Source organism: Phascolarctos cinereus, unplaced genomic scaffold, assembly GCF_003287225.1.
Source record: "Phascolarctos cinereus isolate Bilbo 61053 unplaced genomic scaffold, phaCin_HiC Scaffold_3;HRSCAF=262, whole genome shotgun sequence".
In the NCBI taxonomy this organism is placed as follows: Eukaryota; Metazoa; Chordata; class Mammalia; order Diprotodontia; family Phascolarctidae; genus Phascolarctos; species Phascolarctos cinereus.
Window position 1 is genome coordinate 50,714,729 of NW_027555736.1, and position 25,898 is coordinate 50,740,626.

At 47.2% G+C, this 25,898-nt stretch overlaps 1 protein-coding gene across 1 annotated transcript in view; it reads right to left on the reverse strand.

Moving 5' to 3' along the window:
- Nucleotides 1-1,176: 1,176 nt before the first annotated feature.
- PSAP (prosaposin) overlaps nucleotides 1,177-25,898 on the reverse strand; it is a 36,640-nt gene continuing 11,918 nt past the window's right edge. The window contains 14 exon segments of the mRNA XM_078150825.1: nucleotides 1,177-2,517; nucleotides 2,973-3,083; nucleotides 3,333-3,413; nucleotides 3,811-3,968; nucleotides 4,077-4,142; nucleotides 4,145-4,250; nucleotides 4,648-4,743; nucleotides 5,947-6,075; nucleotides 9,517-9,573; nucleotides 11,390-11,533; nucleotides 12,152-12,358; nucleotides 17,006-17,131; nucleotides 17,721-17,795; nucleotides 19,787-19,917. Coding sequence (XP_078006951.1) covers nucleotides 2,482-2,517; nucleotides 2,973-3,083; nucleotides 3,333-3,413; nucleotides 3,811-3,968; nucleotides 4,077-4,142; nucleotides 4,145-4,250; nucleotides 4,648-4,743; nucleotides 5,947-6,075; nucleotides 9,517-9,573; nucleotides 11,390-11,533; nucleotides 12,152-12,358; nucleotides 17,006-17,131; nucleotides 17,721-17,795; nucleotides 19,787-19,917 — 1,523 coding nt within the window. The 3' untranslated portion in view covers nucleotides 1,177-2,481.

Sequence of the window (25,898 nt, forward strand, 5' to 3'; positions counted from 1 at the left end):
GTGTTTGCCTCAGCTTCCTCATCTATAAGAGCTGGAGAAGGAAATGGCAAACTACTCCAGTATCTTTGCCAAGAAAACCCCAAATGGGGCCTCAGAAGAGTGGAGACTAAACAAAAGTATAGTGTAAGATCTGGTATTGCTGGGTCCCTTTTTCATTAATTCCCTTGATAATTCTTTTTTTCATCAAGAGAAATGGTTTTGGTTTTTTTCTAGTTCTATAAAGTAAGCCTTTGGTCATCTGATTGGGGTCCCACTAAGTAAATAAAATCACTTTAAGGAGCCTACAGAAGAACCATTTGTCTCTAATTATTTAAATATCTTCGTGTAGTCTTGTAATTTTGTCCATCTATTTCCTGTGTGTCTTGGCAAGCAGACTCCATGAAATTGCTGTGGCTCTTCCTTCTGGATTTTGTTGGTAATAAAAGTGCTGATGATTTATGAGTTTCTATCTCTGTCTTCTTGTAATTCAGTTAATTTTTCCTCTGAATTTCGATGCTATCACATTTGTATCATTTGTATTTGTCAGTTTAATAACCGATGCCAATTTGTTCTCTATGGTTCCTTTCAGCATAATAGAAATTCATTATCTGTATGTTATGACTGTTTTTCCTCTGCCTGATAACATGCTTGCAACTCTTGCTTTTTTTAGACTCACCTGCTTACAAAAATACATTTTGTTCTAGCTGCTGATTTTTATTGAAATTGTCTCTGCAATTTAGGTACCTTTCCGCTGGGTTTTCTTTTCTGATACAGTCGCTATCTTTCATTTTACTGAGTTAGCTTCTGTTTATCTGTAATACTGCTTTCTTCTGAATTAAGATTTTCACTTTAATATTTTGTTTTTCCCCAATTACATGTAAAAACAATTTTAACGTGGTTTTTTTTTGAGTTCCAATTTTTTTTTCCTCCCTTTCCCTGCTTCCCCTCCATCGAGAAGTCAGGCAATCTGATATGTCATACATGTGCAGGCATACAAAACCTATAATCTATGTTAGTTGTGCTGTGAAACCTTTGTCTTCTTTGAAGACTGTCTCAAGTTACTTTTGGTTAATCTATTTGAAGCCAATCCTGTTCCTATAGGACAGCTCTCTTTTCCCCATTCAATTGTACCCAACACAAACACATCACTTCTTACTCTAGAGACAAACTCTGTAATGACCAAATGAGCACAATGACTTCAATTTACTGTAACTTTTATTGTTCATTACAGAAAGCTTTAAGGCAAAACCAGAACAAAACAAAAATCATCAACATTTAGTCCATTTAATAACAGCAACACGTCTAGCCTCCCTGAACACCTAAGGTAGAGCAAAAGCTGCTATCACAAGAGGAGAAACTGAGGCCCAGCCTACACTTGGTAACAAGGAAGAAACTGGCACTCAGGTGGGTGGGCCACATTTCTACTAGGAAGCAAGAAAAGCAGGATTTTGTCACCCATGTTAATTTTAAAAATATAATAATTAAGAAATAACCTCTAAGAAAGGACACTAGCAGGGACCCCAAGATGCATTGTGTGTACTCGCAACGCTAAGACACCCCACTGACACAAAGACCCCCGCCCAGAACTAGTCCTCTCCGGACTCCTGGGCCTTGGACTAAGCCAGCACCACTATGGTCACTGCACAGGTCGGGGCCTCAGAAGAAACAAGTTACAGAATCTCTCCCCCTACCCCCAGATACACCCCAAAGAGTAGCCCACCCTGATACAGCCCGTTACAGCTCTTTCCAACTTCCCCAAATCTACTTCAAAAAGCGAAGGCTCAAGAAAAGTATCACAAAGAAATAGAGAACAGAAGAAAGCTCCAACCTAAGGATGGGGGTCTTCAAAGAAACTAAACTGAGAACTGGACCATCTCCATCTGGCTAGGGCAAATCAAAGCCTCGCCTCTCTCCTCCTAAGCCAAAAGCAGCTTCTTCCAATGAGGAGACTGGGGCTCTTCCACAGTGTGGGAAAACCAGTTCAAAGTAACAAGAAGGCTCTGAATTCCTGCACTCAAGGACAAAGCTATGCCTTTTTCCTGCCACTAATAAGGCAGCCAATAGGCTAAGGGGACCAAACTGGAATAGGGTGAGGAGCTCTGACAGCCTCAGCCCAGGACAGTTCTAAACACAACTAACCAATTAGAAGTTGCAGACCAGCTGAGACCATCAGTGGTTGTTTGAGGATGCAGTCGGGCCGAGCTGTCACCTCTATCCGCAGGCTCCCACCATCCTATCCCAACTCAAGTCCATAATGCATCCATGGCATGTCATTCATCTAGTGGGAGTGGGGTTGGGGGGAGAGCATGGCAACATGGCCAAGTATGGTGCCTTTCAGACCCATGGCAATGAGGGACAAATGGAGCAGAAAACTGACGGGGGGGAGGAAGAAGACGAGGTGGGCTCATTTAAAAACAGAAAAAAAATCAGATCCGTATGTTCCCTTCCCCCAGACACACAAATAGAAAAGAAGTTGCAATTTCTCCAAGACAGAAGGGCTCTCTAATTCCATACATGGCGCTTGCAGTGCTCAACGGCCTAGGAGAGAAAAGAGAGACAGAAATGAGGTTCTTCCAAGGCCCATCACCCCAAACTATTTCCCCTTCCAAACCAAGAGCTAAGACTCAAACACAGAAGCCAGCTCCCAGCCCAGGCACTCGTCTTCAGGGTGTGGGTGACACCGCCAACAGTAAGTGTGTAATAAATGCAGGCTGACTTACAGACAGTGGGCCCCTATAGGGATTGAGAAGAACAACAAGTACAAGAAACTTCTTGGCAAGGGGCAGCTGTAGCTAGAGCTCTGGCCTTGGAGTCAGGAAGACCCGAGTTCAAATCCAGTCTCAGACACTTCACACTTGCTAACTGTGTGACCCTGAGCATGTCACTTAACCCTGATTGCCCCACCAAAAAGCAAAAACAAACGAGAAAGTCTTCTACCCTGTGCATGTGGCATGTGGCAGGTGGACTTGGCATGGGCAGTGGGAGGTACTTACGTTGCACTGAGCAGCTGTTTCCATGTTCTTACACCAGTAGCTTGGGCCCCAGACACATTGCTCCGCTCCCAATAGAGGCTTAGCAGGAGCTTTGGGGCAAGCTCCAACTTTCTATTTCGGGAGAAAAGAAATGATCTTTAGACCAAATTGCCAGGCTCTCTTGGGTTCCATGAGGTGGAAAGCCATGCTGGTATGGCCAGACCCCAGAGATGTCCAGCTGGGCTGGGAGGAGGAAAGGGCACTCTCCCACAGACCACAGGGATGATCCCGCCTCCCAGAAGGGTCTCAGGGCCTAGAATATTGTCAGCTCTCAGGAGGTGCCCATGGACTCCAAGAACAGACCCACACTGCCATGCTCACCAGACACAGAGAATCAGGATTCATCTCATCATGCAGGGCTGCGATCAGGACGGGCTCATACTCTTTCACAAACTCATCGCACTGTTCAGCAGAACAAAAGACAACACTCAGACAGCCCAAGGGGGCTGGGGCCACACAGGAGTCTCAAGGAGCCAGCAAACTCCAACCACAGAGCAGCCCACCTTCCCAACATGCCCTGGCCACTTCTGAGCCATCCCCTCCACCTCAGACCTCCCCAAGCCCATCGCCTCCTTCCCAGGAGAGTCACAGGATCTCCCTGCTCAATTCAGAGGCCTGTCTTGGGCCTGTCAGCTAGCCCAGCTTTAGGAATGAGTCCTCAAAGACCACTGGCTTCAGGATGAAAAGTAAAACCCTCTATCTAATGAGGACGGGAGGAAGATCATCAGTGCCAGCACTTTGGGGCCCCACAGATAGTCCAGACCTTTCTAACTCCAGAAGTCTTAATGCCCAGCATTACCTCATCCTTGTAAACTCCTGGCAACATGCTACAAGCCTTCTCAAAGGCGGAAAGAATCAGGGCCTTAGTGCTGTTCTTATCCAGGTCCTGGTCCAAATACCCATCGATCTTTTTGCACACCTCACAGAAGACACCGCTCTTGAGCCTGGCTACGTTAACTGCAGAACAGAGGGGACGGGAAAGGGGACATGATGTGTGTGATAACCAGTCACATATGATGTCATAAGCCCCAAGCTAATGGTCCCCCCAGGGTCTTCCCTCCTTACCTGACTTTTTGTTTTGGCAAAGATTAAGCAAGCTACAAATCAAATGAGGGCTCGTCTCATCCAGAGCAGATCCACAATGGCCGGGCCATAGGACTCTATCAGGTCCCGGCACTCCTCAGCCATGGACTTGGGGATCACGGAGCACACTTTCTCGACTGCATGAACCATATCCTCCTAGAACACGAGAACTGGCATTAGACTGAGTCAGGCTCTGGTGCTGTGGGCTGTGGGAGTTTGGGGGCTGGGGTTTTCTGTTCTGATTTTGCTGGGAGCAGAGATGGGGGGGAGGGAGAGGGAAGGAAGGAGATGACAGGAACATTTCTGGTCCCTATGGGAGCCTAGCCTAGGTCGCAGAGGCAGGACACTCACTGTCTTCAAAGATTTATCAACTAAATTGATACTGAAATCTCTGCAGAGTTCAAACCCAGCTTGCCCAGCTCACTCTCACACCGAAGCAACCTGACTTGAAGGGGACAGAGAAGGGGCCCAGACCTACAGTGCCCACCCCCTTGGAGGGACTCAAGAGATGTTGGTAGATCCTGGGAAGGAGATGACCACTGAGCAGACACACCTTCGTCTTGTTGCCCTCCAGCAATTTGATGATCTCTTTGATAACATACTGGCACAGCTCACAAGTGGGACCAGCCTTCATCTGAACCAAGTTCTTCTGTTAAGAGAACACATGGGGACCTCCAGGTCAGTGGGATGGTATGAACCTTTCTCCAGACAGCCCCAATTCTCCAGCACCTAGTACACACTGCTCTAGAGTCAGGGCTATGCCTGGAGTACCTGCCACAGGCATGGGGAAACAGACACACAGGGGGCTGGGGACTCAGGTAAATGCTGAACTCTGACTCTAGATTGGGGTCTCCTGACTCTGAATTCACAGGGAAGCTGTGGGGTTCAGAGGGAGGAGAGCCCTAGCGTGGAGCCAGAAGGCCTGGGTGCTGCTGCCAATACGCACACCTGATTAACCATATGGCCCAACCTTCATGGACCTCAGGGTTCTCATCTGTAGGATGGAGACAAACACTCTACTCACTGCTTCTCTCCATCAGGCAACATGGAGCCCAAGATGGCAGCTTAAATTTAGACAATAACTTTTCTTTTTCTTTTATGGGCAGGTGGTTAGGTGGCATGCCTGGGGCTGGGGACATGGGGAGCAGGGAGGGAGGGAGTGTTCTGGAGATGTAGCCAACCTTGATAAACTGCCTAATTCTAGAAAAGTCAGTACACTGGGGAGAACGGAGAAGAAGAAAGTAGACTTAATAAACCAATCAGAACTTGATAGCACTTCTGTATGGAGGCAGTGCAAAGAGCACTGACTCATGAGTCAGAGGACCTGGGTTCAAATCCCACCTCTGCTGCTTACTACTTGTGTGACCTTAGGCAAGACACTTAACCTCACTGGGCCTCAGTTTCCTCATCTGTAAGGACCAGACGGCCTCTGAGATGCCTCCCAGCTCTACATCCATGATCCCATGACTTCCTAGAGTGTAATTCAGGGAATGTTCACCATCTCATTCAGCTCGAGTGAGCCAGTCCACACTTGGATGATAAGGCTTTAAGCAAAGTAAGCCCGAAGCTAAAAAAAGGCACTGAGCCCATGAAGCCCAAGCCTTAGGGAAGGCAAGTACCCAGCTGAGGGGGCCAGTTCTGTTCTCTGAGTGAACCACCTCACGCATGTGCAGCTCCTGTGCCTTGAGCCTCACAGCCAAGGAGCTGTTCATAGAAGAAAACCCCCAAAGGCTCATATTCTCAATTACTTAGCTAGCTGGGTTGAATGACACGACTATCTCCGTGCCTTCTGTGTGTCCGCACTGTCCCCTCTGCCCCAGAAAGACTTAACGGCCAATGAGTCCCAGCTCACCTTGATCGGCTCCACCAGCTCCAGTGCAGGGATCACATTGGTGGCGGCTACATGAGCTGGGACCAGGGTCTGCAGAGGCATCTCCTTCCCTGCACAGAATCCAGCATAGCCACAGATGTCCTTGGGTTGCTTTAGAGAAGCAAAGGAAGGAGTCAGCTCCAGAAAACGCCAGCATACACACCCCCACACACACACACACACACAGCCCATAGGCCTCCCACAAATGGAGACCAACCCAAGGTGGAAGCACTGGGGGTGGCAAAGAGTAAGACAAAGGTCTGCTCTGGCAACACACTGGTGGAGGAAACACTGCACTGTCAGTCAATACTGGTGGAAACAGGGCCTATTCCAGGCTTCTTCTTGTCCCTGTTCTACTGAAGGAGCAATGATACCACTGCTTAACTCGATGGACCTGACTCACCCAGAGGGCCACATCCAAAGGTCATCTCTGTCCTCAGGATGTTGGACACAAGGGACCAGTTACTCCTTTAAGCTAGCACTAAATAACAAGAGAAGCTTTGCTTTCCAACAGCTCCCAATGGCCCAGTTAAGTCTCCAGAAATCCATCGAGCTGGCTAAATGGGTCAGGGCCTTATGGACCCAGGGTCTAGTTTTTTAAAAAACGGAATTTATCTGAAAGATCAGAAAGCTGTTTGAAGGTGTTGCCATTTCTAAAAATGCTTGAGGGAAATGCCAAAACTTTTTACCACCAAGCGACAATCACCCAAGTCTACAAATTAAAACCAGGGTCCCCCCAAATCTGTTCAGGGGTTCTCTTCCTTTGTACCATTTAAGCAGCAAACCTAGAGAACCAGACAGAGCTGAGGTGTCAATATGTTAGTCTAAGACACATAACTAGAGGTGGCTGTTCCCAACAGAGCCAGCAATCCTCTCAGGACCTCACTTAGAACATTTCTCAGAGGGACAAATACCACAGGCTTGGCCTCCCCTCCCCTTGCTTTACTGGACATAAAAGGAGACTGAAAACAGGCAGCAGGCCTCTGGTTTGTAGCCAGATTTCTCAATATTCAAGGATGGCTATGCCTCCCAAGGATACTAAAATCTGTCCTTAAGTCTACTTAGCCAGACAGGAATCTGAAGTGACATAAAAAGACAGAGTATCTAATTAATGAAAAAACTGCTGATAGCAGGAAGACCTGAGCCATGGTTCAGAGCCCAAAGGAAGCCCAAATTCAAACTTCCAGGACCATTTGCACTATGGTCTTTCCCTAGCCTCAAACGCCCTTGGCAACCCAACTCTTAAACTTCTCTGTGTCTTGGACCCTTGGGTAGTCTGTGATGATTCCCTACGGACCCCTTCTGAGAACGCTGCTGTTCTTGTTTTAAATTCATAATTTAAGGAAATGATCAATTTCAATTAGAAGTTAGCGAAAATGAAGACGTAATTCTTTTCCCATCCAGATGGGGGAAAGGGGTTAAGAGCCCCTCATCTACATATAGCCAGTTCTACAGGTGCTTCCTGTGACCATATCCCTAGAGGTACAAAAGGTTAAAGGTCCCCCCCCACAGTGCTTCTTTCAGATGAAGAGTATTCTCTGGTCAGGTGGCATCAGCCAGTAAAAGTCTACTCTTTGATAAGAAAATGAAACATCACACCCGGAAACCATTCCTTCAAAAAGGGGGAGACTGGCCCAGTTACAAGAACAACTGTCACCTAGAATCAACACAGGCCTAGCCTAGGCATGATGACTCCCCAGGCACCCAAAGAAGGCAGAAGCCAGAACCTGGAGTCCCCATTCCCTGGATCCAAGAGACCTGCTATGTGGTTTTGAATCACCATGCAGCAGAAGCATTTCCAAGGTTATGAAAAGCAGGTCTAGAGGCATGCAATGCTCAGCTTGAAAGAATAAGGTCTCCATCTTTGAGGAATTAGTGAGCTGCTGCTCATTCCGGTCACTATGCAGCCCCTCAGACTGAAAGAGGAGGCAGGCATGTCTGCAAGTGGCAGCAAGATCCCCTCCCCATCACTGCAGTCAGAGGGCACCCGCACTGGACCCTGCCCTTCTCCTTTCTCCCCAGGTTTCTGACTGAATAAGCAAGAGGTAAAAAAGGAGAGCCCTTGAGACAAAGCGGGAAAGGGAATTTGACAAAGAGAAGCGGCCACCAGCCAGCATTACGACTACCACTAACAAGTTTCCCGTCACATACCTGATCCTGTGGTTGAGAATAAAAACAGGAGGTCGGAGTGGAAAATCAGAGAAAGGAAAGGACATAAGAGGTAAGAAAAAATGTTAAACAAAACAAAATCAAGCTGAGAACCACACGTAAACAGAGGCGTCACAAAGAAGCCGAGCAGACAGTCTGTCCGGGGGGGAGGGGAGCAGGTGGGGGTGACCTACCGTGGTTCCACCTGCCCGGCAGCCACATGGCCCAAGGGGCTCTCAGAAGATGGCTGCGGCTCCCGGGCAGACTGAGCACATTCTCCAGACACTGCATGGTAAATACTTCAACATGCCCAACACCTCACTGAGGACATATGATTTGAGTCCCCCCCACTCTCCCTTGAATACTGTATGTGGTGAGGACTAAAATCCCCAATTCCATAATGGATAGAAATCCTCCACTCCTAAATCTCCTCACTGAGAAGATGAAGAATTCTGAACCACAGAATGCAAGGTAGAGGAATGCTAATTGAGGCCCATTAAGGAAAAGGAGAGAGAAGTTCCCAACCAAATTAAGTTAATATTGGTGAGGAGAGGACTATTCATAAAAGTTCAGTTCTCTCTGTGGGGTAGAGTTCATCCAGTTACATTATGATACTCAAAATATTAATTCAGTGTTTGTATAGTTCTTTAAAAAACCATCTCTAATAGGCACCGACCTTACCCCCTACCTAATTCTCTGAAAAGTGGGTCTTTGATCACAAGCGGGGATGTGGAAAAGGAATGTGGATGGATGGACAGATGGCTCAAGACAAACCCATCCTTACCACCAGAACGACCCATCTCATGTGAAGGACAGGACACTGCCCACCCTTCACCCTCTTAGCAGGGGAACAGAGCACTGAGCGCCATACAAAGGTCCTTTGGGATTCCAGGGGGAAGCCTTGGCAGAACAGTCAAGGTGAGCATGCCATATCTGGCTTTAAGCAGCACTGGCCCTGATGTCAGCTACCCTGGTGAACCAGTCCCGAACAGCAGGATCACAGCCGCTCCCTCCTGCCCGTCCACTGCCCCATCCCACCTCCATTTCAGCGTGAGGGAGGCTCAAGTTCAAGGATCCAGGGATTCTGAAGCAGATGGGGGAGGGGGGCCATCAGGGAATGGCAATCAGGCTAACAGGCACCTTCAGACCCCATGAGAGGAGCCAAAGCCACCAGAGGTGCTATGTCCCCTCCTCTGTAAAGGAGAGAGATCCTGAAAAATCTAAGGGGGGAAGCAAATTAGTAAGTTAAGAGATGGTTAATTTTGCTGAAATCCAGTCAATTTAAGGCCCAACAGGCAGTGGGGACAATTCTGAGGCTGAGATGTTTGAAGGATTATTTGGCTTTTGGCTGAAGAGGAAACCTTTGTCCAAAGACAACACTGGAAAGCTCTTCCCTCCACTTACCATGTGCATCATCATTTCGACAGCAATGTCAGAATATTGGCTGATATAGTTCTTGCACTGTGGGTGAGGAGAGAGAAAAGTCAAGTCTAATTTAAAGTTCAATAACTATCAATCTAACAAGGTATCCAACCCAGAATTTCCCAGATCCTCTATCTAAGCTCCAAAAAATGGAGCTGGCCTCCGCGCATACAAAGACAACACAGAAACTGCCTGCCCCAAAGAGCTCCCATTCTGCTAGGCCTTCGTAGAAACCACGGGGGCTCATTCTAAGGCCCACCCTCCCAACACACACACACACACACACACACACACACACACACACACACACACACACACACACACACACAACGTGCCTGCTCTCCTCCTCCAGTATTCATGCATACCACTCAAGGAGCGCAACGCTGCACAGCCGGCCATTCGCTGGCTTTCCACCCTAGGCCCTTCCAGCACCTCTTCTACACCACCTCCAACCCTCAGACTCCTACGGCTACTCCAGCTTCTCAGCAGAGCCTCTCCACACCCTGAGGGCTGCCTCACTGGCCTCCCCCCACACCACACTCAAAACCCCTCCCCATCTTTGCCCATCCTGTGAGGAAGCGGGAGCCAAGCTCCTTGCCAACACCAATGGTTCTGCTCATGCTCGAGCCCATCTCCTCCTCCTCCATCTTTTTGTCTTGGCAGTCTTCACTCTTTCCCTATCCGCTGTCTATAACTCTCTACCAGCAAGTACTTCTGTGAACAAAAACCTCCATCTAGCCCTGCTATCCATCCTCTCCAACGGCCATCCATCATCTCTTCACTGTCCCTTTATTCAAATAAAAGCCATCAGTGGCTTCCTCTTGGCTCCAGGAGCTGGCATTTAAAAGCCTCCACAATCCAGTTCCAACCTACCTTTCCAGCCTCATCTTGCATATACTACATTCCAGAAGGATCAAGAACGTGCCTTTAAGAGGCAGCTAGATGGCGCAGTGGATAGAGTACCAGCCATGAAGTCAGGAGGACCTGAGTTCAAATCCGGCCTCAGACCAAACACTTGACACTTACTAACTGTGTGACCCTGGGCAAGTCACTTAATCCCAATTGCCTTTAAAAAAAAAAAGTGGAAAAAAAAAAAAAAGAATGCGCCCTTAACTCAAGACTCCATCTATTGCCTCGATGCCTTTGCACGGGCCAGCTGCCATACCTAGAGTCATTCCTCAATTCCATTTCTCAGAATCTTCACCTTTCAAGGATCAGCTTACAAACCAGGAAGACTATCCTGATTGTCTTCCTCCACCCACCTTCTGCCCCTGCCCCATGAGTTAATGCTTTCCCCCTCTCCCGCAGATTATTTTGTATCATCACTTTATGGACATAGTTATTCCTCCTAGGAATCTAAATTCCTTAAGGATAGAGATAATTTTGTTTTATCTCTAACTAATACTGCGCGCGTAAGTAAGAACTTGTTAAATCTGTTGCATGCCTCTTGTTCCTAATTTTTAAATAAATCTTCAAATTTCAAATATTTCAGGGCCCTTGGCCCCAAACTCCCATCCCAGCCTTCTCTAGCGTGAACCTCTCCTCTACGTATGACTTGGGCCTAGCTGTATTCTCTCTGTCTTGGCTGTGAAATCAGGGGACTGGACAAGATAACCTTACCTGAACCTGCCCCAAGGATTGCTATCTATGCAACCTAGCTCACCCTGTTTATTTCCCTTGGATCATTTGAAATTGTGTCATTAAAAGCCTCAAAAAATGGCAGGAAGGCCACCACCTCAACATAAATTTAGTTCAGACAAAACTTTAGATTGTAAGCAAACTACTAGGATTCCCAGGCCCAAGAGAAAACTCTGGATTAGAAAATCTTCCTTCTGGCAAAAGCTAAAGAGATTACCATGTCGGATACACCAGGCCCAAGACGATCACACTCTTCCTTGAGATGATCCACTAAGGCCTCGACGAAGCTGGAGTTGGTCTTTACAGCATTCTGAACATCTGTCACTAAGCGAACACAGTCTTGGCACACATCCTCTTCAGCCTGAAGAAAGAAAGGACACAATTCAGCGTCCTAATCGTCCCTGTCTCCCATTCCCTCAACAATCAAAATGGCACAGACATCCAAGAGAAACAGGATGAGAAACAGGATGCTCCCACCTAGTTTTCTTCACCCATTCCATACTTTTTTCCAACCATACTTTCATCATGACGAAAAGCAACTTAACTCTCAAACTGTTGGGAATTCAGAGTCTAAAAATCTAAAAAGGCTAAAAACCATGAGAAGTTTCCCAAGAGGCAGTGCATCATGGTGGACAGAGCCAGCCAGAAAGACCTGACACATCTTGGCTGACACCTCTCTGTGCCACAAGCACATCTCTGAGACTCTAAGATGCTGGAAAGGCGGCGACTTGCAGTGGTAGAGAGGCCCTATCCCTTTCATGTGAATGAGTTGGTGGGAGGAAAACCGGTTCTCTGGATGTTCAACCCCCGGGACACAAACCTTCACCCCACATGAGGCCAGGCCAGGCCACAGGAGCCTTCTTCAGGAAACCTGACAATGTGATGGAGTGCCCATCATCCCCACTTAGAGCCCCTCCTGTTACTCCACTCCCATCCCCCTCCCCAGCCAGCATCACCATGAGCGGCCTGGCCTTCTTACCTCTGGCTGAGGGGACTTCTTCTGGGTCTTGTCCTGAGGGTAAAGGAGGAGGGGGACATTGGCCACAAAGGGAGCCACCATATCAGACATGCCCGCTTCCGAGATCGAGTTAGATGCCAGTTCCTGCTGATGCTGACTCAGAGCAGCCAGATGTCTCTGAAGGGACCGGCAAAACATGAGGGCACTACACACCTCCTCAGGATTGCTCTAAAATTGACCAGGGGAGGAAAGCAAACCGGAAATTACTTCTGCTGACAAAGTCATCTGAGACAACATCCCCCTTTCCTTGGAGCTGGCATCCAGGTTTAATCTACCCCACTATTCCAAAGAGTGACCTCCTGCCCACGTGGAAGCCACCCCAGACATCTTCTGGGGCAAAGCCAAAGACCACACACCCAGCTGGCTCTTCTTTCTGCCCAGGTGAGCATGTGTTCCAGTGGGGCAGGTGGAACTCACTGCTTCCTCCTCTATGTCTTGTACCAGTCAATGAGAGAAGTCCTAGGCCTGTATCCATGGAATCACAGATACTCCGAAAGAGAAGGGCTCTTCCAGGTCACCTAGCATTATACTCATCTGCCACAAGAATGCCATAGTCAACAATCCCAGAAAAGGGTCCTAAGGAGCTTCTTAGCTCCTCAGCTTAAACCTTCAGTTTGAAAAAGGAAGTTTGCTACCTCTAGAGTGACCTTCTCTATTGCAGGGCTCTCTAATGGCTGGTCAGGTTGTCATACCGACCCAAAATCTGACTTTTTACCATTATCTACCCATCGACCCTCAGTCTGGCCCTGAGGCCAAGCAAGTTTAGGTCTGGACTTTCTGCCATGCCACCTGCCAACCCTTCAAATAACGGAAGGCTGTGAACCATTTTCCCCTTCACATCTATTCTGCAGGAAAAACACAGTTCTGTTTCCCTCAATTGCTCTTCACCAGGTATCACGTCCAGTCCTCTTTAGCATTCTCATTACTCTCCTCTGGACCCATCCCAGCCTGTCCAGGTCCTTCCCAACATGAGGCGTGCTCAGCTGAACACCATCTCTCATCTAGGAAGTGATCTAAAGCAGGACCTGTACTTTCTTGCCCCTCAAGCCACCCCCCTGCCCAGCTCCCTTTTCTACTGCTTTTTTTCTTCTGATTCTTTTTTTATTTAGTATTTTATTTTTTTCCCAGTTAAATGTAAAAACAATTTTTAACATTCCTTTTTAAAACTTCTGAGTTCCAAATTCTCTCCTCTCCTCCCTCCCCAACCTCCCCCCATTGAGAATGCAAACAATTTGATACAGGTTATACATGTTTACTATTACTAACACAGCCCAACACAACAGTAACTTTGCTCCCCTATGGCCTGCTGCCACATTTCCCCCATTCTGTACGTATTCCAGGTGCGGCTGGATCAACTCTAAGTATCTCAAGCCCAGTACACATCATTGCCATGAGAAAGGCCAGCACAACCATTAAGCCTGGGGTTTTTCTCTTGGTGGAGACTGGTCTCACCCACTCTCTTGTCACTTCCAGGAACTGGGAGATACCAGAACCAACCCAGTCCGTAGACTAAGAAGTGCCCAGGTGCTCCAGCACTGGGCTCAAGGCATCTTAGAACCCCTTCTACATCCAGATGGTCCCCAACATTCTTTCAAGTCTTTAACTGGGAAACACTTTCTCCCTTCTCTGTGTCCCAAGCAACTCCACTGATGAGAAGTCATGGAGATTTATGGTTTTTAAGTAAACTGTATCATTTTTCCCATTTTACAGAAGAGGAAACTGAGACTTGCCCACCATCACACAGCTAGCTAGCTAGGTAACCTAATTCCAAGGCTAAGTACCCTCTCTCCTGTGTCACCCTGTCTCTCCAGTGCTCCCCTCCCCCAGCCTGGAGTCAGGACCCCTGCAGGGCAAAGGGAACAGAGGCTTCAGAAGGCCCTTGGCCTCGAGAACTGAGAGTCAGCAGAGGGTCTCCTGTCAACGTCCCACCACGGGCCTGCTTCTCAGGCCTGGGTTCCATGCTAGCCTGTGTCCCTGGTTCCTATTCTGTTCCCCGCCCCCCACCCCAAAGGGGCTTACACAGGCTGCGTCCCTCTACACTACACCTCCAAGCTGGGTGGGTGATTGCAGAGCAATCTGGCTTCCCGCTCTTTCGTCCCTTCTTTCTGGGGTTCCCCAGGGGTGCTTGCAGGTATCAAGCATCAAAAAAACCCATCAACTTGTTAAAAACTTAGATTTTATAAATGCTAATGGAGGATGGATCTCTGGGTACTGTAAGGGCTGAAGATTTTTCTACATTTCAGGGGAAGAATCAGATTCAAATTATGATGAACATTTCATCAGGTACAAAAATTCTAGGGTAAAAAATCCATAAAGATGAAGCAATAAGGTCACACGACAAGTTGCTGGGGAGGTAGAGCTGGGCAAACCAGTTCTACTCCACAACAGACCCTCCTTTGGAATGCCTGGCTGCCCTAACCTACTCAGCTCATACCTGATGAGGCCCAGGCTTCCCAGCAAGCCTCCTCTCTCCTCCTCCCGCAGTGCAGGGTTTGGAATCAAGATGGAGAAGGCCAGGCAAGTGTTCTACCGGGTTCACCCGCTAACTGGCTGTCTAGTCGCCTCAGGAAGGTTCGCCTAGCCCTCCCCCAATGGACGCCCTAGCCCTTCTCCAGAGCTTCCCTTCAAGGTTCCTATGGTGCCATCCCCCCCACCTATGAGAGCCCTGCTTCACACTCTACCACCCTCTCTTCTTCCCCTCCTCAGATCTCTATCCCTTGATAACATCACTCACGTGTCTTCCTTTACTCCAGTGGCAAACTATTCTACATGTATGTGTATGTGTATACATGCACATACATATATACATATGTGTGTGTGCACATACATGTAAACAACGTGTATGTATGTACGTAGGTGTTTTTCATCTTCAATCTCTCCTTACCTTGTGGTTACTTCTTTCTGCCTACAAACATACCCAAACTAGAAACTACCACCTTTCTCTATCTCTCCTGCTCTTTTCAGCTAAATTCCTGAAACCTATGTGAAGGTTTTGCAAGACTGTGCTTATCTGATATAAGGGAGGCTCTTTCATTTAACTTTTTGGGGGAGAAAAGAGGGAAAGAGTAATAGCAATACTAACAGAAGAAAGGAGGCCAAAAGAACATTCATGAATTACTAAAAAATAAATAAGAGAGTGAATGAAAAAAACATCTGTAAGTGCAAAGCCCTGGCGATGCAGATAAAAAAGCAAGAAGTCCAGGAGGCCACCAGTAGGCAGAGCAGTTAAATCTGGGCCTGCTGCCCCACACCTCACAAAGCCCAAGCTGGCCATAAGTTGGGAGGGAGTTTCAGAGGCAGGCCCAGTGTTTGTTTTTCTTTGTATACTAACTCCAAAAACCAACACCCTTCTCCCCACCCCCAGCCTCAGGGCTCTCCTCACTCGCTTCTCAACCCTCTTCAGCCTAGCTTCCAAGCTCCATCAAATGAAAGCACCCTCCAAGTCACCAAGGATCTCTTCATTTCCAATGGGCTCTTGGTTAACCCTCAGTTGACTTCCCCGCAGCACCTAATACTGTTTCTTCCCACCCTCTGCCTCCTGCAGCCACCCTTTCCTCTGGATTCTTGTGACAATGCTGGGTTCAGGCTGTCCTCATACCTGTCCAACCATTCCTCAGACCCCTGGCTGCCTCATCACCCACCCCACATCACGCCCACTAAGTAGGGGAGAGTCGCCCAAGGCTTTGTCCTGGACCCTTTTCTCTCTACGCCCTTACTGGGTGACCTCACTGGTTCCCAAGGGCTCAAAGATATTCTGAACTGGATGCCACACAGTCCTCATGACCAAGATAGGCAGCCTTGGGTCCTTGATCCCACATTGACTGACCCTTCAATCCCTGCCTAAGCAGCCCCTTCCTTCTCTCCTCTCACACAGCCACCAAGGGGATACTGAGGTACAGACATGACCATGCTCCCTCTACCCCAGATGCCAGTGACTCCCTACTTCCCATGCAAGGATTGGCAGACTACGAGTGCTACGAGCTGAGGATAGTCTCTATCTTTCTAAATACAGCAAGGTAAAGGACATAAGAGGCCCAAAAGCAGGCAGTGGGGCACAAGATGGGCCAGATGTAGCCCAAGGGCCATGGGGTGCCAAACACTGCCCCCTAGAGGACCACCCATGAAACCCTGTCTGTCCCTCTCTGCCCACACTCTGTGACTCCATGGTCCAGTCATACAGGCCTACTGGCTCAGTGCCTCTGATGGCCATACACCATTCTTCTTTGGCTCACTTCTGTCTCTTGAAAGCCTTGGCTTCCTCCAACGACCAGTCCAATGGCCATGTTCTACGTGACGCCCTCAGCTATGTGCCTGCTGCCCTGGCCTTGTCCCCCAGGTCTCACACATTAGAATGTAAGCTCCCAAGGGCAGGGATTCACTTTTATCTCTGCGTCCCCAGGGCTCCAACAATGGCTGACTGACGCATTTCTGTTGTGGTTTAGCTCTTCCTGACACCATTTGGGGTTTTCCTGGCAAAAATATTGAAGTAGTTTGCCATTTCCTTCTCTAGCTCATTTTACAGATGAAGAAGCTGAGGCAGACAGGTGAAATGACTTGCCCAGGGTCATACTAGTAAGAGCCCTCTGAACTCGTGAACAGGAGTCTTGCTGATTCTAAGCCCAGAGCTCTCTCCACTGCCTTGCCTGATGCATAGTAAATGATTACTGCTTGGTGAATGACTGGTTGAACCTGAAAACTGGATCTGTGTTCTGTTGTAGGGCTCTGGCCTGCTCTAATCTTCTACCTAAGGAATGTCACAAGATCATTTTCCAGAAACCAAGAGCCTGACTGACCTGCCCCAACCCGTCTTCTTACCATCTCCCCTTCAATTGCATTGATGACAACTGGTAGGTAGGACGCCATTATCTCCTTGCACTTAGATACCCAATCCTCTTGAGGAAGCATCTCACACTCCTTCTCCAGGTAACTCTCAATTTCAGCCTAGGATGAGAAGTCACAAGCAAACCATTAAGGCCCGAAATGGGCTCCTACCTTATCTGTTCAAAGCAGAAAAAATTCTAGTGGGGGATTCCTTCAGCTGTGGGTAGACAGGAGATGAGTTCTGGTGTTCCCCTGAGAACAGCACGCTGAAGAGGTAACCCTTGGGGGAGCAGCCCAGAGACAGCTGACACAAGTCATTATCAGTCCTCATCAGGACTAGGTGGGTGGAGAGAAGAACTCCCAGTAAGGCCGGTCCCTCGGGCTGGAGCCTGAGCCTGCCTTCCCAGTCTTCAATCAATCCCTCCCTCTGTCTCAAGAGCACAAACACCACCAAGCAGAACCAATGTCAGCGTTACAAATTCTCTCAAATATTGATTCGGTTCCCTTTAGCTGCTGGGGGGGGGGGAGTCAATTAGAGTCACCTTGCAGGATGGGGAGGCACGGGGGACACACACAAGAATCTGGTTAGTTAAGATGCTTTCATTGTCCTGCTAAAGTTACTTAAAAGAACCAATGAGACCTCACTTAGCTCTCACCCCCATTTCTCTAACACAAGACCCCCTACCCATGACAGCAACAGCCTGCTTACCTCGGTGCCATTTTGTTTCAAAAAGTTCTCAACTACTGTAACCACCTTCTTACACGCTTCACAGGGGAGAGATTTCTGAAAGAGAAAGCAGAGATTAATTCTAGTGAAGGGCTCTGAAGTGCAAAAGTGAATGCTGGCACGTTGACGGGGCTGCCTTTCCCTACAAACGCACCCGCAACTCCAGACTACATATTTCTGAGTATATGTTACGTTTTCCACAATTAACTAAAGGGAAGACAACACCCCCCTACCAGACAACACCACCTCACAAACCATAGCCCACATTGCATTTCTCTCTCTCTAGACTTGTTTCTTCATCTGTAAAATAACACCTAACAGAGGCAGAACTGGCAAGATCTAGCAACTAACTGAACATGTAAAGCAAGAAATGGGGGCTGACGCTGAGGCTATGGACCTGAGAAGGATAGAAATGAGTATAGACATGTTGAGTCTCCGGGACATTTGGTTTGAACTGTCCAACAGACAGGGTAGTGATAGAAGAATCTGAGGGGAGAGATGAGAGATGGATAGATCTGCCTGTGAATCATCTGCAAAGCAAACCCCTGATAGTGTACAGAGATAAGAGGCACCCAGGAGGCACCAGTGCCTGGTACACAGCACGTGTTCAATAAATGTTTATTGACTGACTTATTCAATTTGTGCTTATGGGATTGAAAGGATTGAGCTTTTCAATTTATGTGAAACTGTTTGGAAAAGGAACTGGAATTGGATTTCTGTTTGGACCCACAAGGTTAGTGCCCAGGACTAGAAGAGGAAGAAAAGCAAATTTGGGTGTGGCAATGAAAATCTTCCTAAGAAGGCGAGCTAGCCCGAAGTACAGTGGACTGCCAAGGCCCTTCCGCGGAGGCCTTCACGCAGAGGAGGCTCCAAGGACTCACGGGGCTTGCTGGAGAATGGACTGTTGTTCACAAACAGGTGAACTAGATCAGGGTCTGAAATCCTTCCAATTCTGAGATTCTGTGATTTAGATAAATTTAATTAAAAAGCAGCTTAGAAGGGAAAAAAAGAAATAAGAGGGCCCAGGGAAAATCCACTTCGATGCCATAAAATGGATGATGAGCCAGCAAAGTAAACGCAGATATACAGCAGTTGGACTGCAGAACAATCAAGAGAGCGTCATTAAAGTCCAGAGAGTAGAGACTCTCCAGGGAGAAAAGGGCAGTCTACAGGGACAGAGGCAGAGGGCGCTTTCAACTGAGTCAGATTTCAAAGAGCTAAGGAGTGGAAGGAAGTGGAAGCTGTTAAGACAGCTTCTCCCAGGAATCTGGTTGAGAAAAGGAGGAGAGATATAGGACATTATCTTGAGACTAGGGCATGCTTGAAGGCATGAAATGAAAATGAAAATGGGAAGTGGGAGGGAAGTAGAGGAATGGGAGGACAGCCACCAGAGAAATCGGAGAGGATGGGAGCAAGATGGCCTTTGCACAGAGCCTAGGGGCAAGCTGCACTGGAAAATAAGGTTTGGAATACTTTCTTCAAAGACTACATGAGGGAGGACTTGCCTCATGGTGCCCAGTTAGCACGGCTTTCTTACTTCTTCCAGCTCTCTCTGGCAGCAAAGGAAGGGACCGGGGCGGGGGGGGGGGGGGAGGATGTTGGTAGTAACACAAGGCTGGGGATTGGCAAGGGATGACCAGTGATGAACAAACAAGGGTGGGAGGGATCCAGACTAGAGAATAAGATGGACCTGAATTGGCTAATTGGTTTCAGACTGTAAAGGGGGAAAAAAAATGAAGTCAGAGCAGGAGGACTGGTTTAAGAACAGAGTGAAAGGGGGCAGCTAGGTGGCACAATGGATAGAGCATCAGCCCTGCAGTCAGAAGGACCTGAGTTCAAATCCAGCCTCAGGCACATAACACTCACTAGCTGTTGTGACCTCGGGCAAGTCCCCGCTGCCACCCCTCCCCCCATCCCCGACTAGAGGCACAATTTAAACCTGGAAGCTACTTTGCCCTGGGATTTACACCCACATAATATAAGTAACCTGCTTACTCCAGAAAGCATTCAGGGAATTCTGAAATAGTGAAGACTGAGCAAACACTCACCACAGTAGGCTTGCTCCAGACAACCTGCCGGCAGTGTTGAACAGCGCCACACTCAGACGCTGACTTCAAATCCCGACACCAGACCTCAGGACCCTTCGCACATTCCTTTTGGAACACAGGGCCAGCCAGAGCTGAAAAAGATACATACAAGACTGTTTAATCACAAGAGTTCATTCATCAGGGGCCCGATTCCCAGCACTTCCTTGGTAGAAGCACCCCAGGACTGACAGTGACTTCCTAGGCCATTACCAAAATGCTTAACTAGCTTCATCTTGATCTAGTGTCCCTCTCTGGCAAACAATAGAGCCCTGGGCCTATCCTAGGCATGCTGTGCTAACTAACCCTTCATTTTAAGTCCTGAAAGGCAAGGTCAAACAATAGATCGCTGAACTTGGAGGAGGATTTGGATTCAAATCCTGCCTCAGATAAATCTGCTAAACTCCCTGGGAAAGTCCTTTCAATGCTCTGTGTCTCAGGTTCTTTATGTGTAGAATAAGTGTTAGATTTGAGAGCCCTGCAAGAACTTTCCGGCTGTAAATTGATGATCTTGTTATAAGAAATCCCATGAAAAGCTTAGGCATTCTCCTGATAGCGGTTTCTTTTCCTGCTCTAAAAGAGCACCAGTCATCACCATATCAAATCCAGAAGCCAGAGGGTTCAAGAATATCTAAGTGATAATGCCAACTTCCTTGGCACAAGGGCAAACCAGAGGGGCTTTGTTATTGAAAATGAGGAAAAGGGAAACCGCAGGTGGCAGGTTGGAGGCTAGACCTCCACTGGCGGCCATGCTGACACTTGTCACATGCCCACTCGCCGCCCAGAGTCACTAGAAGAGGCACCTGAAGCTCTCCCTCCCTCCTGGCCTCAGCAACCTGCAGACCAGACCATGAGAAACTGGAGACAAGACACACTTTGAACAGCTTATCTGCGATCTGTTGTCCATAAGAAGAAACAAATGGATAAATAAGTCCTGTTTTCCTGCAGAAGCTGAAGATGATTTTAACCCAGAAAGCTTCTGATACTGAAGCTCCCCAATGTGCAGAGACTGTAAAAGGGGTTAAGGGGAAAATGTGAAATGAAGGTTTTCAGGGATCCCTCCTAAATATGAAGGGCTGAGCCCATAAAAATTTTGCTTTGGAGATTTGTCAGAACCCATTCTTATTAACCACAGAAAATCCTAAGAGCAAACTCCACTGTCAATTTTTAGATTTTTTTTCTTAAGGCCGTAAACATGCTTTGAACTTGGGTTTCCGTGGCCTCGTCTTAATTTTAGGTAGGCATGGGACTAAAGTTTCACTAATTTAAGGTTTAAAGAGTTCCCGTGACACCCAATTTTTATACTGATATGGTTATGTATAGCATTTAAGGCAGGAAGGCAGCACAGTGGAGAAAGTGCTGGACCTGCAGTGAGGAAGAACTGAATTCAAATCTGACCTCAGACACTTACTAGCTCTGTGACCCTGGGCAAGTCACTTAACCCTGCCGGCCTCGGTTTCCTCATCTATAAAATGAGCTGGAGAAGATACTCCAGTATCTTTGCCAAGAAAATCTCAAATGGAGTCACAAAGAGTTGGACATGATAGAACTAAAAAATAACCCTACTGAAGGGGATCAAGAAAGGTTTCTTGCAGAAGGTCAGACTTGAGCTGAGACTTAGGGAAGCCAGGAGTCAGAGAGGAGGGACAGAATTCCAGGCATGGCGGACAGCCAGTGAAAATGCATAGGAGCCTGGGAACAGCAGAGGCCAAGGTCACTGAGTCAGAGTTGGCTAGGGAGTGGAAGATGATTCAGAAATGCAGGAGGGGACCAGGTTATGAAGAGCTTTGAATGTCAAACCAGCTTGCATTTCTCTAGCCCATCTCCATCCCCCCCCACCAGTCTTCTCAAAGGAAACCGAGTAAGTCATAAGTGTTTGGTTCATAGACTAATCAGCCACACAATCATGGCTATTTTGAGGATGATATAAGACTAGATTACTAATGACCGGAAATACCAAATGAATTTTCAAATTGTTTCCATCATTCATTTAATGTCTCCTCCAATCATAACCTGCTACTTACAGCACCCCCCTCCTTAAGCTTATGATTACTTCGGCTTAGAGCTTCTTTGATTGTTGGGGGAGAAAAGCAAAGAAAAAGAAAGGAACAGAAAGAAGAAAGACAGCTACTCCCCCATCTAGGAAGAGGATGTATTCCAAATGGTTTGTTTTACATGTCAGCAGCTCCACATTGAGAATATACTCTCAAAGAAATATTATAAAATGACAAGCAGTTACCATGTTTGTCTAGAAAAAACTTTATCTCAATGAGGTTACTTCCTGCTACTCTAAAATTAGTCCCAGCTCTGAACAGAAATCTATGCAAGGAAAAGCTATGCAGTGTACACGTTGAGTGGGCCAAGGAGGATCTGATGAGGTGGGGAGGTCTACATTCCAGAGAGCTGGAAGCCCTACTCCACCTTGGAGTGACAGATTGTATCTGGAGTCTTGGGCTGTCTTGGGCTGTTTTGGGTGCTAGGCTTTAAGGGCTGCCGAGACAGGGCACCCAAAGAAGAGTAACCAAGGATATCTGAGCAACAGGCAAAGCCCCAGAAAGTGCCAATTTTCTGTGCCTCCTCACTTACATCCCTCTATGTAGTTCATTTCCATCCTCTAGATGGATGTGGTAAAGAACAGGATAAGGTTACTACAAAATAAGGCAGACATTCCTTATACAGTGGCCTAGCTCCACAAAGACTTACAGGTTAAATGCTAAAAGCTCTCCCAAGTGAAAGTACCCCACTGTCTGTACAGAGAAAATATCCAAGCACTGAATTCTGAGAACAAAGGAAATGGTCTGTAGGAGAGAAAGAAAGAAGCTCTTTAAGATCTAAAAGATTATAGATGACATACTTAACGCCTTTTAAAACCAAAGTATACCACATCAAGGCTCACCACCTAATGGAAGAGGGGAAGGGAGGAAGCTCTAATTGAGAGACACATTCATTCCCTCCATTCCCTTCAGGCTGTCTCCTCTCTTCTCATCCACACTGCTCAGCACCGTGCTTCCCCAAAGGTCATCCGTAAATGAGCAAATGCAATGCAATTAATAAAACACACACATACACATACGAGGTTTATAATGCAATCTCTCACAAGCTCATATTGTGACTTTAAAAAAAGATTCCTCATCACCTAACATCTTGATTACTGCAATAACCTACTAGTGGGTCGGCCCACCTCAAGTCTCTCCCTACTCCGATCCATCCTCCATTCAACCACTGGTGATTTTACAGGTCTGGATCGTGTTGTCACTCAGGGGCTCACTGTTACCTCCGAGACCAAATATAAAATCCTCAAAGCCCTTTGTAACCTAGGCCCCTCCCACCCTTTCCAGTCTTCTTACACCGTCCTCCCTATAGTCTATACATCTTCCATTCAGTGACACTGGCCTCCTGACCATTCCTCGTACAAGATATTCCCCACTCTCCAGCTTTCACCGGCTGTCCCAGGCTGGAGTGTTCTCCTGTTCCTCTCTGTTCTTAATCTCTTTGAATTCTGGTACTGTCTCTGTTATTTCCAATATATCCTGTATATGGCTTCTTTGTTCATAGCTTCCTTCCTCTCCAATAAACCGTAAGCTCTTTGTGGGCAGGCACTGTCTTGCTTCTTCATATCCCCTATCCCTATTGCTTAACATAGTGCCTGGTACATAATGGGTGCTTAATAAATGTTTACTAAATAACTGACTTATTGGAATGTGGAGTGAGAAGTGGAAGATGACACTGAGATTAGGAAAGATGATAGTGACTTCCACAAATAGGGGAATTCAGAAGATGAGGGGTGGGGAATAATATAATAAGATCTTTCCAGCAAATACTAACCCATGCTTGCCTGCTTATCCTGTGGCTCTCACCCCAAAATGGAACCTGGTAAAGTTTAGGCCCAATGCCCTAGAGTCAGAGCCCACCACCTGATGTTGTGAGTGCCCAAATGGTGGTTAACATATTGCAATTGCAACAGTCCAAGAATAAGGTGGGGGGATCTGGCAGTGTCAGAGCATAAGAGGCAAAGTAAGGAAGGTAAAATCAATTGGCCTTGGCAACAGATTAGACATGGGAGGTATGAGAGTAACGAGTTGAGGATGAAACCTGGGTTTTGATCCTGGGGCACTGAAAGAATGGTGTTCTCCTCAATGGAAGGGAATTGGGCTGGAGGGGAAATAGACTGGGTTCAGTTGGGGACAGGACATCCTTCTTGAGATGTCTAACAGGCAGCTGGAGGTGCAAGCCTAGAAGTCAGCAGAGAGGTTCGGACTGGATGGGTAGATGTGCGACTCAACAGCAGAGAGATGGCCATTGAATCACCAAGTGAAGAAGTGTAACATTTCACCTCCAAGCAATGCCAAATCGTGGCATTTCTGTCTCTCTTGCATTTGCCTGCTTCTAGTACCATTCCGATTCTGCTTCTCAGATCTGTTAAGAGATCAAACACTTAGCCAAATGGGAAGGAGGGGTTAGGAATCCTAGGTTCTGGTCCTGGCTCACTTACTGGTTGTGAGCAGGCAAATCACTGGGGCCTCTCTGATGGGGAGGTTACCCATCTATAAAATGACCTGGTTCTTGGCCTGGCTGACCCCCAAGATCCCCTGAAGCCCTTCTACTTGATGAGTCAGTAGCTAATTGAGTAGAACTGATGAGTAAGATTATGCTTCCATAAAAGGCAAAGCATCATACAGCCTATTCTAGAAACTTGAAACAATACATCAAGTGTTGGGGTCAAGGTAACACTGATTAAGGCTATCCTAGACAAGTCCTTTATCTGAAACAGGTCTGGCACAAGCCCAGAACAGCTAGGTTATAGTCTGATCTACTGAATCTAAATGAAAATCTCATTTTGGCTCCTCTGATTAGAAGACACCACCTGATAAGGGCTAGAGGCAGTCTCCACTAGAATAGAGAAAGTCTATTATGTTCCTTATCTTACAAGGATCTTTGACCCAGAGCTCCAGTGCTAGATACATACTCCAAGGATGATGATTTTTAAAAGCTCCCTAAGTAAAGCAGTGAAGAACCAGAAACAAAGTAGACCCCCACTGATTAGGGAATTGGTAACTGAGTTGTAGTAACTATGATAAATGACATGTCAAGAAGCAAGAGAACTCTTCCATGAACTGATGCAAAGTGAACGGCCAGAGGCTGGGACCGGTGTCCAATCCATGTCCTACCTCAGACACTAACTGTAAGCCCATAGCACAGTACCTGGCATAAGAGCATCAGCTTACTAATAAGGGGCTTGTTTATTGAATTGACCCTGTCTGCCTCAGTTTCCTCAACTGTAATGAGCTGGAGCAGTAAATGGAAAATCACTCTACTATCTCTGCCAAGAAAACCCCAGAGGGAGACAAAACTGAAACAAATGAACACCGAATGCTTATGTCCTTCAGCAATATAAATGCAAACACAACTGAAAACGAATGCTGATAAAGCTTAGCTTCAAAAGACATTAAACTTCTTCCATTTCAGGAGTCAGGAGGACCTGAGTTCAAATCCAGCCTCAGACACTTGACACAACTAGCTGTGTGGCCCTGGGCAAGTCACTTAACCCCACTGCCTAGCCAAAAAAAAAAAAAATAGTAGCAAGACACTTCCTTTCCTATATGTGCTTAGGGAACGGCAGGGTCCTTCACCAGCTCCCTCACTGATGTGGAGGAAGGCAGCCGGTGAGATGCAGAAGGAATCGATGATCATGACTAGAGAACAGTCCTGAACTGCAGCAAGGTGCTCAGTACAGTGACAGCACTTAATATTGCAGCCATATTCCAGAGTTCCCAGGTCAAGGAGAAACTCCTGCAAGCAGCCAGAAAGAAACAATTCAAGTATTGTGGAAACACAATCAGAATAACACAAGATTTAGCAGCGTCTACATTAAGAGATCAGAGGACTTGGAATATGATATTCCAGAGGGCAAAGGAGCTAGGATGAAGACCAAGAATCACCTACCCAGCCAAACTGAGTGTAATCAATGAGGGGAAAAAACTGACATTCAATGAAGAATTTAATGCATTCTTGAGACGCCAGAGCTAAATAGAAAAACGACTCTCAAATACAAGACTCAAGAGAAGCATGAAAAGGT